General features: G+C 35.2%; 1 protein-coding gene across 2 annotated transcripts in view; it reads right to left on the minus strand.

Annotated features, from left to right (window-relative positions):
* VPS8 (VPS8 subunit of CORVET complex) overlaps positions 1–16832 on the minus strand; it is a 236051-nt gene that overhangs the window by 79087 nt on the left and 140132 nt on the right. For both annotated transcript variants that reach the window (XM_081062741.1, XM_081062742.1), the window contains 3 exons: positions 9355–9502; positions 5135–5224; positions 1799–1841 (listed from right to left, as the gene is read on the minus strand). In XM_081062741.1, coding sequence (XP_080918867.1) covers positions 1799–1841; positions 5135–5224; positions 9355–9502 — 281 coding nt within the window. The remainder of the gene's footprint in view (positions 1–1798; positions 1842–5134; positions 5225–9354; positions 9503–16832) is intronic.

Raw genomic sequence — 16832 nt, forward strand, 5'->3', positions numbered from 1 at the left:
ATCAGCAAATCCTCCAAAATTCTTAAGCATACTGTCAAAATTGAATCTGAAAGTAAATGGTAGACATGAGACTACTATGAGAAATTTATCTTCATGAGAATTCAAAGAACTGTCTTGCCTAGACATATCACCTGCAAATCATTGTAGTGCTGTGGGGAAATATTTTTCTTACTTTTCCCTCAATCTTTCACGTAATCTCTGCAAAAGATATTCTCATAACACTAAATTGAAAAAGAAAAATGTCATAAATGCAACAAACCTAACATAGTCTAATTGACTGACAGTACAATAATAGTAATTAAATGTTTAGTTGGATTAAATATGGAAAAGTTACGAAGTGCTTATTGAGGTTCCAAAAATAAATAATCTAAACAGAATCAGGGTACCGATGTTTGGGGAAATGTGTGGGCCAAGGGGTCCAAGAAATGTATTTTGAAAATGTTAAGTAATAGGAAAACAAATAATCCAATTAAAACATGGGCAAAGGACTTAAATAGACATTTCTCCAAAGAAGATATACAAATGGCCAACAAGTACATGAAAAGATGCTAAATATCACTAATCATTAAGGAAAATGCTAATCAAAACCACAATGAGATACCACCTCACTCATTAGGATGGCTACTATCAAGAGAACCGAAAATAACAATTGTTAATGAGGATGTGGAGAAATTTAAACTCATGTACGTTGCTGGTGGAAACGTAAAATGACATAGTGCTATGGAAAACAACATGATGGGTCCTCAAAAAATTAAAAATAGGAATTACCATTTAATCTAGCAATCCTACTTCTGATATTTGCACACCCATGTTCATAGCAGCATTATTTACAATAGTCAAAAGTGAAAGAAACCCAAGTGTCCAGTGATCGATCAATGGGTACAAAATGTGGTATATATATAAAATGGCATATTATTCAGACTTTAAAAGGAATGGAATTATGACATGTGCTACAACATGGATAGATCTTGAAGACAGTATGTTAAATGTAATAAGCTAGATCCAAAAGGACAAATACTGTATGGTCCACTTATAGGAGATACTTAGAGGAATCAAATTCATAGAATCAGATAGTAGAATGGTGGTTACTAAGGGCTGAGTGGAGAGGAGGAAATAGGGAGCAACTGTCTAATGGGTATAAAGTTTCAGTTTGGGAAGTTGAAAAAATTCTGGAGATAGATGGTGGTGATAATTGCATAACAGTGTGAATGTACTTAATGTCACTTAACTGTACACTTAAAAATGGTTTCAGTGGTGAATTTCATGTTAGCATATTTTACCAAATAAATTTTTTAAATATAAAGAAATATAATGGGAATTATATATCTATCTGTGACAAAGCCACTCAAGACTCTAAACTGTCAGGTTTTATGCTTTGTGCTAAAATTATATAAATTCAGTACAGAAACACTGGTTATCACTCACTGATTAGAAACTCTGATTTGCTGTTCCTGAGCACACTAGAATAATTTTTAACATATTAGTTATGCATCTCATTTACAATCAAAACGTAAGTAGAGAAATATAACCAAAAAAAAAGTCAATACCAGTGAAGAGTACCTAATTTTCTGTACATTGAACTCCATGACAATTAGCATCACAAAGCCACATGGTTTATATGACCTCCTATTATGAGCCCTTGAAAATGAGCTAAAATTGGAATCAATGTTAAAGTGGATAAACAGCAATTATGCAGATCAAAGTAATTATTACTTAATAAATGCAATTTATTAGACAACATCTTTAACAACATGAAGTTGATTGAAAAAGAAATTGTAAATTATAATCAAAAACTTACTTTCATCTTGATGGGTTATCTCTTGAAGTTTGCTTTGTAGTCTCTAGGAGGTAAAAAGAACACTAATTTCTAATCCACCAAATATCTGAATTAACATTTTTTTATCAGAAAAACTCAGGAAACAACAAGGTTATTAAGAATGGCTTCTGTTATTCAGAAGAGAATTCTTGCGTATATAGAAAGCATAGTATCAAGTATCACTTATTTTGCCCCACTTCTGCTTCTGTTGTACCACCCACATAGTCACCACCGACATTCTTTAGGCACAGTAATGAGGATTAGAAGTTATCCATGCTTGGGTAAGGGAATAAAATTCATACTGGGTTATGAGAAAAAGGGGTGAGTGGGAATAAAAAAGGACATGATGAGTCTACCCCACAGTGTGGAGCACAGCTTTCAGTGACATCACCTAAATATGCAGTCATAGAGGCTACTGTTCTCCTGATTCCTAAACCCTTAGACACTCTTAACTGATATTCCAAAGGCTTCTTAATATATACAGAAGCTGACTTGAATATATCCCTTCTACCCAAAATCTTCTCCTTTTCTTGAGGTCCCTTACAGGCTAATATTAAGTGAAAAATCATAGAATTGTCATTAACTACTCCCTCTTATTCACGCTATACTGTATTTAAATGATCAGTAAGTTCTCAAATCCACATCCTCTTCTCTCCATCACTGCCACACCTAGCTCAGGCCCTCACTGATTCACACCCCTACTATTGCAACAGCATCCCAAGTGCTCTCTGCTTCCAGTTTTACCCCCCTTCTCTGTACGCCACGCTCCTCCTCTGAAAGTCACCAGAGCAGTCTTTATGAAACAAACATCACATCAGTTCCTTGCTTAAACACCTTTATTTGATCCTGTGTGAAAACAGAATCAGTCCTAATTCTTTAGCACGTCCCATAGTCTTTCCAAATCTGGACCTAGCCTTTGTTTCTAGCCTGACCTGTCTATATATGGATAACTGAGCGCTAGTAAAGATACTGGCTCCTCTCCTAGCAGTGCATATTTCTTTGTAGACCCATGCCTTTACAAATGATAATCTGACTCCCTGTGAGGATCTCCTGCTTCTTTTCTCCCCGTCTATGCCAGGAATACCTTTCCTTATCTTTTAAAAATAGGTCCATGGTATCTTCAACAAATTGCAAGGAAAAAAGAGATGTAGGGATAACTTAGAGATTAAAAGAGGTTAAGAGCCCACACAAAGCCTCTGTGGAATATCCTTCCTGGCCTGTTTTACAATTCCTTGAGGAGCCAATATGGAGCACTTTTTGATATAAATAAGACATCTGTAATCTATTCTTAGTTAGATGAATAAAAAAACTGATATAATACTTCACACCCATTAAAATGGCTACTATCAAGAAAACAGAAAATAGGGTGGCCGGATGGCTCAGATGGTTAGAGCGCGAGCTCTGAATAACAGGGTTGCTGGTTCGATTCCCACATGGCCCAGTGAGCAGCGCCCTCCACAACTGGATTGAAGACAACGAGGTGCCGCTGAGCGTCTGGAGAGGCGGCCGGATGGCTCCATTGGTTAGTGAGTGAGCTCTCAACAACAAGGTGGCTGGTTCAATTCCCACATGGGATGGTGGGCTGTGCCCCTTGCAACTAAAGATTGAGAACGGCAACTGGACTTGGAGCCGAGCTGCGCCCTCCACAGCTAGATTGGAGGACAATGACTTGGAGCTGATGGGCTGTGGAGAAACACACTGTTCCCCAATACTCCCCAATAAAATTCAAATAACAATAATAATAATAATAATTTTTTAAAAAACGAAAACAGAAAATAGGTGTTAGTGGGCATGTGGAAAAACTGAAACCTTAGTGCACTGCTGGTGGGAATGTAAAATGATATAGCCACTATGGAAAACAGTATAGCAGTTCTTCAAAAATTAAAAATAGAATCATCATTTAATCCAGCAATCCCACTTCTGAGTATATACCCAGAAGAATTGAAAGCAGGGACTCAAAAAGATATTTGTACACCATGTTCATAGTAGCATTACTCACAATAGTCAAAAGGTGGAAGCAACCCAAGTGCCCATCGATGAATGAATAGATAATGTGGTATATACATAAAATGAAATATTTAGCCTTAAAAAGGAATGAAATTCTGACATGTGCTACAACATCGATAAATCTTGAAGACTTTATGCTAAGTATAATAGACAAAGAAGCACAAATACTGTATATTTTCACTTTAATGAGGTACTAGAGTAATCAAATCTATAGAGTCTAAAAGCAGAGTGGTGATTTCCAAGGGCTGGGGAGAGGGAAGAATAGGGAATAATTGTTTAATGGGTTTGTGAATTGGAGAAAGTTCTGGAGATGGATGGTGGTGATGGTTGCACAGCAATGTAAATATACTTAATGCCACTGAAATGGTAAATTTCATGTTTCATATATTTTACAATTAAGAGAATGGGAAAATAATTTTTTCCAAAAGTCATAGAACACCAACTGTCAGTGAGACAATGTGAAGCAATCAAAACATTCATACATTATTGGTGAGATGTAAAATGCTATAACCACTTTGGAAAGAGGTCTGATAATTTCTTATAAAACTAAACCTATACCTATTCTGTGACCCAGCAATTCACTCCTTTGTATTGACTCTCGGGAAATGAAAACATCTGTGTGTAAGAGTGATCATAGCAGCTTTATTCATAAGAGCCAAATGCTACAAATAGTCCAGGTGTCAATCAATAGAAGCATAGTAAACTGTGGTATACTCATACAATTAAACACTACACGGCAATAAAAGGAACAAACTACTGATACATGCAATAACAGAGATAAGTCTCAAAACCATTATGTTCAATGGAAGAAGAATTACATAAGAGTACCTACTGAACGATTCCATTAATGTGAATGAATAAAATAGGCAAAACTAATTCATGGTGAAAAATGTTAGAAGAGTGATTATGTCTGGAGAATGGGAGTGGGACCTAACTGGGGAAGAGTAGGAGGGAACTTTCTGGGTGAAGGTAATGTTCTCTACCTTGTTAGAGACTAGGGTTACCTATGTATGCATTTGTGAAAATTCATCAAGTGGTACATTTAAGACTTATACATTCTGTTGTATGTAAATATTACCCTAAAAAAGTACCACAAAGAAATACTGAACTCTAGTCAATTACACCCATAAATATTTAGAGGTAAAATGTACTGTCTCCAATTTACTTTGTAACATAAAAAATTAAGGTGGATTGATGAAAATTTATACAATGCTACATGTCAATTATAAATATATCTCAAAAAAAGATATATTGATGAATGAAGAGACGGATCGATAGAAATACGACAAAGCAAATAGAGTAAAATATTACCTTTAGCATTATTAAGAAGGCACCATGAATATCTCCTTTCTTTTCTAACAGATAGGCAGTGACTTCATGAAGTTGATACCTCTGGGCAATCTAGAAAAGAAGATAAAGATTTTTGTTCACAAATCTTGTTTGTGAAGAAGGAAGATCCTATTAAGAATGGGAAAAAACAACATGATAAGAATGAACTCATAACTTAGTAGTATGCTAGTTTACAGTGTAATATGTAAATATCTGACTTTCTAGTCTTATAATGGCCCATTTGGGATTTACTGGACCAAGTACATTCATTTTTATTTATTTATTTATTTTAAAAATTGTTACACACCTGAATGAGGTATATCCAATGGAGAAAATGTCACATGCATACATAACCAGATATACTACAATCACATGCTTACATAACCAGTAATACTACAAATCAAAAACTGATCAGTGTAATTATACACAGATTATTTAGAACAAAATGATAATGAAAATACTAAACATCAACTTGTGAGTTCTTATTAAAAATTAATAAAGTTTCTAATGAGCAAAAAAAATGCCAATTAAACTTGGATAAAAGAAAATAAGTACAGAAAATAATACCATAGAAGGAAACAATAGAGAAATAACAGAGAGGTTTAACAAATCCCAAATTAGTCTCAAAAGACTAATCAAGTAGAATAAAACTTTCTTAGGAGTGAAAAAAATAGAGAGGCTCAAGTAACATATTAACAGGTTAACAGATCAAAGGAGAAAAATGTGATCATCTCAATAAATGCAGAAACAGTATTTGATAAAATGCAGCACCTATTCTTCACAAAAACAAAAACAATACAAAATACTCTTACCCAAACTGAGAATGGAATTTTGTTAACTTAATAAAAATTATCTATCAAAATCTAATATACAATATGCACCATATTTAATGTAAAATGTTAGATACATTCCCTTTTAAATCACAAATATGAGGGCACACTATTACTGCTTCTATTCAAAATATCCTAGAGCTCCCAGACATCTGATAAGAGAAAGAAAAAATACAAGATTGGAAAGAAGAAAACCAACTATCATTATTCATAGCAATATTACATTCATTAAAAATATATAAAAACTATTAAATGAAAAAAGAATTCAGCCTGGTTGCCAGATACAAAACAATATACAAAAATTAATAATATACCACCGCAATAATCAATACAAAAGTCATTTCAAAAAATTTCCTCTCCACGTTAACAAAAGTGTAAGTACCTAGGAACAAATTTAAGATGTGTAAGAATCTTATGTAAAATATTATATAAAGTTATAAAACCTCATCAAAGAGCATAAAAGGCATTTTAAATAGATAACCATGTTCCTGAATGTGAAGTCAATACCATAAGATGTCAATCCTCCCTAAATTAATCTATAAATTCAATGTATTTTTTTCATCAAAATCACAGAAGAATATAGTTTTTTAAAGGAACCTGACAATGTGATTCCTAAATTGATGTGGAATAGTAAGAGGCCAAGAGTAGCCAAAGACTTTTAAAGAAAAAGAATGAGGAGGGAAGACTCTTCTTTCAAATAATAAGACTTATTGTAAAGGTATATTAATTAAAATATGTGGCATGGGTAAAGTAAAAGACAAATAACCGAAGAACAGAACAGAATCCACAAATGTATCCATGTACATTTGGAGTTTGGTGTACGGCAGCATGGTACTATAAACCAGTGAGGAAAGGACAATAAAATGCCACATGGACCATTAGCCATCCACATGGAAAAAAATATACAAATCCCTCTCTTGATCTGTTTACAAAAATAAATTCCAGATGGATTAAAAGCCTAAATGTAAAAAGCTGAACTATAAAATTCATATAAGAGGATATCTTTATGCCATCAAAGTTGGAAAGGGAATAAGACTCACATACAAAAAAATTAAACTTTAAAGGAAAAGACTGATAAAACAGAAGCCACTAAAAAACAAGTTAAAAGACACGCTCCATTAGATTAGAAGAGGCATCTCCAACATATAAAATCAGCAATGAATTAGAAACCCAGAAATCAGTAAGAGAAAGGCAACAACTCAATAGAAAAATGAGCAAAAGATATGAATAGATAATTCAGAAAAAAGAAAATCCAAAGGCTCATTAAACATATGGAAAAATATTTAATGTCATGAATAATCAATGATACCTATCACACTGTCAAAAACTGAGAAGTTTAAAAAAATATTAGGAATCAACAAGGATGTGGAAAAACAGCAAATAACAAACACTGATGACGAGAATAGAAACAAGGAGGAAAACAGCCTGGCAATATCAGTAAAATCAAGCTACTATAAGGTCTAAAGAATTCCACTTTCAGGTATACTACTTAGAGAAACCTCATGTCTAATGTAGCTTTGTTTATAATGGCAAAAGATTGGAAACAATCTGAATATCTATAAATAGGGAAATATATAAACTGTGGTATATTCATTCAATAGACTATTATATGACCATTAAATGAATGAACTCGATCTATATGCATAAAAATTGTTAGATTAAAAAATTTAATGAAAAAGGCAATCTGCAATAGAATATGTATTGTATGATACAATTAAAACAAATTTTAAAAACATATAAAACTGTATCTTGTATTTTATAGGTAAATAAAAATAGGAAAAATAAAAAACATGGATGGGAAGTATAAACTTCCCATCTTCAGGTTGGTGATGACCTCAGGGAGACGGGGGACATGGCAGACAAAGAATGCTTTATTTCTAAAACAATAAAATAACAAAGATCTGAAGCCAGTATGGTAAATGTTAACATCTATAAAATTGGCTTGGTGAGTATATATGTATTTGATATTCTGCACATTTCCATATATTTGAAATACTTCATAATTTAAAAATTTTTAAGAGGGTGGGAAGTTCAGGAGGTAAATGAAGAAAATACAGGTTACTGCTTCATGAGTATTGATAGTAAAGGAAAGGAGATATAATGGTAGTTTAAAAATAAATTTTAGTTTTTTCTTTGTATCCATGAGTCTATTTGTTTTGTTTGTTTATTTTGTTATTTAGATTCCACATATAATTGAGATCATATGGTATTTGCCTTTCTCAGTCTGACTTATTTCACTTAACATAATATCCTATGTCCATCTATGTTGTTGCAAATAGTTAAGATGTCATTCTTTTTTATGGTAGAGTAACAATTTATCCAATCGTCTACAGATGGGCATTTTGGTTGTTCCCATATCTTGGCTATTGTAAACAGCACTGCAGTGAACACAGAGGTACATATATCTGGGGAGTGGGTGAGAAAGGTGATGGATTAAGAAGTATAAATTGGTAGTTACAATATAGTCATGGAGATATAGAGTACAGTATGGGGAACACAGTCAATAATACCACAAAAACTATGTATAGTGCCAGGTGGGTACTAAACTTAATCAAGGGATCACTTCATAAATTATATAAATGTCTAATGACTATGCTGTACACCTGAAATTAATATAAAGTAATATTGAATGTCAATTATAAAAAAATAGTCATGGGGATATAAAGTACAGCATAGGGAATATAGTTAATAATATTGTAATAGCTATGTATGGCGTCAGACGGGTACTAGACTTATTGTGGTGATCACTCTGTGAGGCATATAAATGGCTGATCACTATGTTGTTTGGTACACCTGAAACACATGAAAAAAACATTAAAAAAAATTTTTAAACAGGAAACGTGCTGTTTAAAAAAGTTTCTTATAGTAGATTAGAAAAGTGTGTATATGTATATATGTATGTATTATTTTCATTTGGAAATAGAACAAAACAAGGGAAGAGAATCAAGGCAATGACCGTGCTGAGCCTACTGAATTGCCCTTCAGCCTAGTAAGTCTTGTTGCATCACAGGACTTTGTAACCATCAGTGCCCGCAAACAGGAGCTTTTTTTTTTTCTTTTTAATATGTTTACTGTATTCCTTTTTCTATGTTTATTGTGTTGGCTTTAATATCTGTGAAGCTTGAGTAATAACAATGACGCACATGTGCTCTTTCTGGCTTTACTAGAACAAACAGAGAGGCAGTTTATTATCACAGCATGAAAGAGTATGCACTATGGAGTCAGACTATCTGGGTTCCATCTCAGGTGCTAGCACTTACTAGTATGAACTTCGGCAAGTAACTGAATATGTGAGTCTCCCTTTGCTCATTCGTAAAATTGTGAATGATTAGGAAAAGTGCACTCTTGCGTTCTCTACATTATTGGCCTTACCTGGATAGTTTCTTCTAGGCGGTAGCACTCAAGGACTTGCAATGTCTCTATAACTTGGTTTGGGTTGAACTGGCACAACAATTCAATGAACTGCTCTGTAATGCAGGGAGAAATTTGCAGCAATTCTTGATTTACATGAATACCTTCCCTGAAAACATGAAAGGCAAGAAAATATCATTATTTAATCACACCTATAATTAAGGCTACAGGTAAAAAGTATGTTATCTTAAAACCAAGATTACCTTTTCAGGTAAAATCATGAATTAAAAGTCTCAATGGGGGCAGTCAGATGGCTCAGTTGGTTAGAGCGCAAGCTCTCAACAACAAGGTTGCCGGTTTAATTCCCACATAGGATGGTGGGCTGTGCCCCCTGCAACTAAAGATTGAAAAAAGCGACTGAAGTTGGGGCTGGGTTGTGCCCTCCACAACTAGATTGAAGGACAATGACTTGGAGCTGATGGGCCCTGGAAAAACACACTGTTCCCCAATATATATATATATATATATATATATATATATATATATATATATATATATATATATATATATATATATAAAATGAAAAAAGGGAAGGCTAGAATAAATCCTTTAAAAAAAAGTCTGTTACTCAGATTATTAGGGTGAACTGCATATTACATCAGAGGCATTCTAAATTACAGTTTACACTGAATAGGCATTCTAGAATAGGCAATTCAGTTTACATTGAATAATTAAGGAAATGATATTTAGTGGAGGCTCTTCTAAATCATACCAAAAGTTGGACTGTTGCTCTAAAAGAAACAGATGACCCAAGTGTAAACAATTTGATTCACGTGTGTATACACACACACACACACACAATCTTCCAGTCTCAACTACTCTCTCCTATGCTTCCCTCATAGTACCAATCACAACATGTTGTAATTACTTCTTTAATCCTCTGTCTTCTCTAAAAGACTATAAGCTCTGTGAGGGTAGGCACAAGGAGCTTCTCAATAATGAATTCTAAAAGCCTACAACACTGTGCTTTTACTGTGCATGGACTTAGGCTAAGACTGTGCTCATTTCTGTAGTCATTAAAGTTAACAGAGAGTAAGTATATGGCAAAGCAGGTAGCTCAGAGAAGACTAACACAAAGAGCTTCGAGAAATGGATATAACAAGCTGTATTTATCTGCAAGCCTGATAAGCAACAGTCAGATGGATGTAAATTCGTTAATGCTACCGTTTAGTTATTAAAGTTTTGATTATGTTGATGCTGCCTGATCAGTTCCCAGCAGACACATTATTTCCCTCACAAATGAATGCATCAAAATCTGTTCATTTGGGTAATTTGCTTGCTCTGATGCATGTTCACATCCTCAATACTTATAAAGGGTTTTGCCAATGAATGTCTGGAAAGAATTAAATACTGTGATTCATTGGCAGATGCTTATGTCTAATCTTAATTTGCTCTGTAGTCTTGCATTTATAAGACATATTAACAGAAGTATTATGTAGAAAAAATATTAACACCATCTACAACATAGCATAAACATCTGAAAAGCACACTGGTTCACCTTAATGTCAAAAAACGTTGGCTAGCATTCCCTTTTTTAGCTGTTCTATTGAGGCACAGCATTGACTCTACATAGAGAACTATTATCTCCCTGGGTTTTTCACGTGCGTCTTCTATTTTCTTCATGTCGAGCTTTCTGACATAATTTATTCCTAGCTATATCTGACTTTGTTGCCTTAGTCCTTGTAATTTTCACCCCTCTGTTCTATGTTGGGCTCCCTCAGTTTGAAGGCAGTCCAAAGTATTTTTTCCAGCCAGTCAAATTCAATTCAATGTGCATTTACTGAGCATCTGTTATGTGCCAAGACTATGCTAAAGCTGGGGAAACAACAATGAATGCAACAGCCTATCCTCTCAGAGTGGAGAGACACTTACTAGGTAATTTTCAAGTTAGGCAGTAAGAACTTGAAGGCGGTGATGTACATCGGGAATAGCCAGTCACTTAACAAAATTCTGCATGAAAGGCAGTTGTAAAATACCCCCCAAAATGGAAACTTGATCTTTGGGATTTACAGCCAATTTGAGGAGATACTGAATTAGCCTATCAGCACGTACTGAACGCCCAAAGTAGCAGAACTTAATTAAGTTCATCACCCAACCTTTGGTCAGGACTGAGTGTCACAAAGCTCTTGATTTGAGAAAGATTTCCTGTGGCTAAATATAATTCCACCTGGAGTGTGATTTACCGTCACTTATAGAATACAAGTCCTCACTTAAAGAAAGGTGGTCTTGCCTGAAACAATCCTTCCCTTTTGCTAATAACTTTCTTGTCCTGCCCAGTTTGCACCAATAAAAGCCTTCTATTTTGTACAACTTCATGGAACACCTCTCTATTTACTAGATGGGATGCTATCTGATTCATAAATCATTCAACGAAATCAATAAGATCTTCTCAGGTGATTTTTTGTTCTTTAACAGGGACAAAGAATAGAGTGAACATGAAGTCTATATCCTCTATCATTCAATCACATACACAAATAGTATGTACACTGGTGAAGGGGTTCAGAATAGGTTTCGCCAGGGTAGTCTACTTTGGCATGTAGATTACTTTGAACTGAAGGCAATTAAGACCCTGCAGCCTGGAGAAATTTTTACCTCTCCCTTAAAGAATTTAAATTGGGCCGGTGGGGGGGGGGGACGGGCAGACAGGTGGTTCAGTTGGTTAGAGTGTGAGCTCTGGGCAACGGGGCTGCCGGTTTGCTTCCCACATGGGCCAGCGAGCTGCACCCTACGCAGCTATAATGAAGTCAATGAGCTGCCACTCAGCTCTAGGGTGGCCAGATGGCTCAGTTAGTTGGCGCGCATCCTCTCAACCACAAGGTTGCTGGTTCGACTCCCGCAAGGGATGGTGGGCTGCGCCTCCTGCAACTAACAACGCAAGTGGACCTGGAGGTGAGCTGCGTCCTCCTCAACTAAGATCTAAACGACAACAACTTGACTTGGAAAAGTCCTGGAAGTACACACTGTTCCCCAATAAAATAAAATAAAATATAAATCTTAAAAAAAAAGAATTTAAATTGGGGCTTTGCCCATCTAAGACTGATTACCTATTTATATGGCAGGGCAAACATCTAAGACTGAACATCTGCTCTTATCATTCTGTGAATTACCCTCCTATCCTCTAAAGCCCCAGGCGCCTTACCTCATTGCTTAGCTCAAGATGTCATTCATATACATACATAAATATATGTACATACATATATATACATACATATATATGTATGTAGGCATATACACTCTTCATATCACCTTTCTGTCTCAAATCTCTCATGTATGTAGAGTCTCTGACAATCTCATGTATGTGGTGTTCTTGTATGTATACATATAATTAAATTTGCTTATTTTCTGTCATTAATCTATCTCATGTAGATTTAATTATTAGATCAGTCGGAAGAACCTAGAATGGTAAAGTTTCTTTCTCGCCAACAGTGCATGCTATTTAATATTATGTATTTTTCCAGATTAGCATTATTTTTACGTTCACATTGTCATGTTTGCCAATTTGGTGATCAATTGTGCCCATATACCTGAGTGTTTTTTAGTCATCTTCCCCATCCACTTTTTAAAATAGCTTTTTCACTATATAAATGCTAATGTGGACATCTGAATATTAACTATTTTTTTTGTTTCACATTATTTCCTAAAAATATATTTTCCAAAATGGAATCACTGGATCAAAGCACATGTATAACTTTTGAGCTCTTACTACATATAGGTACGCTGCTCTCAAGGAAACAAAGTGGACTAAGAGGGAGAAACACATATTCAAAGGGAGGAATGACAATGTGTAGTGTATCCTATGAACAAATCATTCGTTCGGTACTGCTATGGAATAAAGGGGAAAAGAGAAATGTCAGAATGGGAGAAAATGAAGCTGGGCAGATGTGCCTGTATCAGATCAACAAGGGTCTTGTACACCATGAGTAGTGTGGGTTTTAATGGGAACTGAAAGAACTGTGAGAGGGGGAGGGGGACACTATCATTATTTGTCTGTTAGAAAATGGAAGTAAGAAGAATTCGGAGGGCTGGTTAGGAGACCAGCAAGAAAGACCGAGAGAGACGCTGAGTGCCTGGACCAGGACAGTGTGGGTAGACAACAGGACGACTCACACAGAAGAGACAGCCACAAGGTGATTTTGATAACTGGTTGGTTCTCTGTGGTGTGGCTGAGAAGGTGGGGTGCAGAGAGTAAAGGAAAGTGAAAAAGTCATTATCACTCTAGGATTTTTTTTTTCACACTTACACTATAATTCCCTGCTTACTTGTCTACTTCCTCAATTGGAATGCAAATTCTCTGAAAGCAGAGTTCCATCTTACTCATCATTTTATCTCCTGTGCCTGTCACAGTGCTTAGTATGCTGTTTAGTTATTCAATAAATTGTTAAATGAAATAAATGGGTGAATAATGTCATTTGCTAAGAGAAAATAAAGGACAAGAAATAGGCTTGGATTGAAAAAAAGTGAGTATAATTTGTAGCCATTTCAAACTCTCAGAGTGCTTAGCAGATAGCATTCTCATTACAAAGAATTATTGGATAAAGGAATAAAGAAATAAATGCATGTAAGTTATCTATCTATCTGAAAGGTCTGGAGATTAGGGGATGATGATTATTAGGATTTCAAAGGTTGAATTTGAGCTGCTGGCAAAACACTGACCAAAGATACAGTATCTGGTGGTAAGCACAGCCAAGTTGATCGGCACTCATTGAAGTAGAATTGTATTTTTATATGTCAAAGTTCATAAACATATGTAATGTTCTAATTTTTTATTTTAACTTTGAAATATGCTATTTCAACATTGTGTCATTATCTTAAAATGTCCCTTCAAAATTATCCACAGAAACATTAACAGGTTCAACTTAAATCCAATGTATAACCATTTCCATAATTTATGTTTTGCTCCTTGGCAAACATACTCATTCTCTTAGCAATGTTCAATTTTCACTTTATTTTGATTAAAGACTTAGAAATACAATGTGACATTTTATGTGTGTTTTTTTTCTGCGAGAAAATAACACCGTATATTTCAGAGGCCTCCAGGACATTCTTAACAAAGGCTAAATTGACATTACCAAGAAAATCACACGAAGTAAAATACTGTGAATATAAATATACTTGCACACTCTCTTTATTCCTTATGAAGCTTATAGCCTCACAAAAACCATCAGTGTCCTTTTGTGTTATCCTTCAAGCAGCCTCACTGCACAAAAGACCTGCATCTGGATATAAATATATCAGGAGAACTCCTGTGAGAATTCTTGGCCAGCAGGAATGTACACAGGGAGTGGGGGTGGGGTGAGGCTTTATGTAGCAGCTGTCCCAGAGAAGGGAATTGGAAGATGATGCAAATCCTTTCTCTCCCAAGCTCTGGCCTCAATTCAGGCAAATAATTTCTTCTGGAGGATTAACACCCCCCTGCCCCCCAACCCCCTTACCCCCAACTATCTAATCTTTCTACATAAAGATGTCACCAGTATCCCAGTATCTTTGTAGGTCAATTAATTCTACTGAGGACATTATTTATATAGCAAAGGTAACAAAGAAATTTAATAAAGTAACCAGAACTATAAGAATTCAACTAGATAATTTGCTCCTTTAAAAATGCGGTTGACAAAATAAAAAAGCTACCCCATCAAAAACAACTCAATGAATACATACATGTAAATGTTAAATCAAATATGCATAAACTATATATACATAAACTATATATACAGGAATTAGGATCCTATTAACTCAGGTTTTTTGGGCAAGAGCAAAAAAAAGCAGTATTTTGATATAACACATATATACAAGCAGTCCCCATCTCAAAATAACTGTTTTATTTCATTTTCTCTACTCTCCAGAATGTTACTATAGGAACTTCAAGGGGAAGATAAACCTGGATGTTTAAAAAAAGTTCTATTTTTTACACAGAACAAAAAGGGAAGAATCAAAGGCATAAATACTCTGAAGTTGTCTGCTGGGGAGAACTGCTAGGCATTGCCAGTCTACTTACTCTTGATGTTCTTTTGTACCTATTGTGAATGTAAAAGTTCAAATAACTGAAAGTAATCTCACAGGGTGATCTGATCATAAATTCCTAACTGGGCAGGTCATGGTGGGTAGTCATGCCCTGAGCCTGTAACTTCTTTAGTAGAAGTTTTATCTTTGCCGTAAGAAAGCCCTGGCCATGTTCCTGTGCATCTAGGTTAACACATCTTTGAAATGCCAGAGTAATCCTCTTTTTCATACCCCTAGGTGGCATAACCACCCTCAAGGGAGCACATAATCATGTTGACTATCCTGTAATCCAATCATAGAAATTTCCCCACCTTGCTTTCTCCCACCTCCATGTAACTAACCGTCCTTGGTTCCCTCCTTAATTCCAAATGTATAAAAAAGAACTGCAAAATGGTCATTCTCTGGAGCATTTGATATCTTGCTTCCTGGCATGTGACCAGTTTGGTTCAAATAAATGCTTATGAAAATTCTCTACAGGTTTGGATGTTCTTACGTCGACAGTAAATAGCTTTTCCCATACTCCTCTAGTTTCCCACTTCAGTATTCCCAGACCTGACAAGATTCTAATCCTTTACTTCAGGTTAGTCAACAAGCAAGCATATTCATTTAAAAAGGCTAAAATGTGATGGGAAATCATTCAGAGACTAATGTAAACTAGTCTCTTCTTATCCTGGAGGTCAGTGGATATTGGAAAAGTATTTTTACATCAGTGTGTATGCTTCATTGTATTCATATGTTACTTGTATATTCTCACCAAAAAAAAAAATTCTCACAGAAATTGAAAGAGCAATTAGAGTTTTGATTGGGGCATCATGGAAGGAGGTAATTTTGTATTTTAAAAATCTACCTAGGAAAAATACTATATATCTGAGTATGTTTATGAAGTGGAGAGCTTGAAGAAGTGTGTGCACCCTGCACCCCTAGAAAGAAGTGGGTAGAATGAGAGGAAGCAGGGGGCACCAAAGGCAAACTTTCTATAATACAAAACTTTGTCTAAACTCCAGCTCAGGAAGCAACTCCTCCTCACTTCCTCTGCACTCAACCTTAATATTGTTCCCTTCCCTCAATTCAGAATTCAATATATTACTGATGACAGAGTTCAGGACATGCTACCCCAAAATACGGTATGAGGTATGATCAAATAATACAATGAATGTTTAAATTTAAAAAAATTATTACAATAAAAGACACATGGCCATTAATCCCCCTCAATATACACCATCTTGTTTTGAACACACTTATCCCATTGTTCTTGCCACTTTCGGAAGCAGTTCTAGAAGTCCTCCTTTGTAAGTGTCTTTAGTTGCGCTGTCATGGCTGCCTTGATGTCCGAATAATTATGACTTTGGGGAAGAGCCAAAAATCTCACGGTGTCAGATCCAGTGAATAAAGTGGATGAGGACACACTAATATTTTTATACAACAGAAACTTCCCGATACCA

The sequence above is a fragment of the Rhinolophus hipposideros genome, assembly GCF_964194185.1.
Source record: "Rhinolophus hipposideros genome assembly, chromosome: 2".
Lineage (NCBI taxonomy): Eukaryota > Metazoa > Chordata > Mammalia > Chiroptera > Rhinolophidae > Rhinolophus > Rhinolophus hipposideros.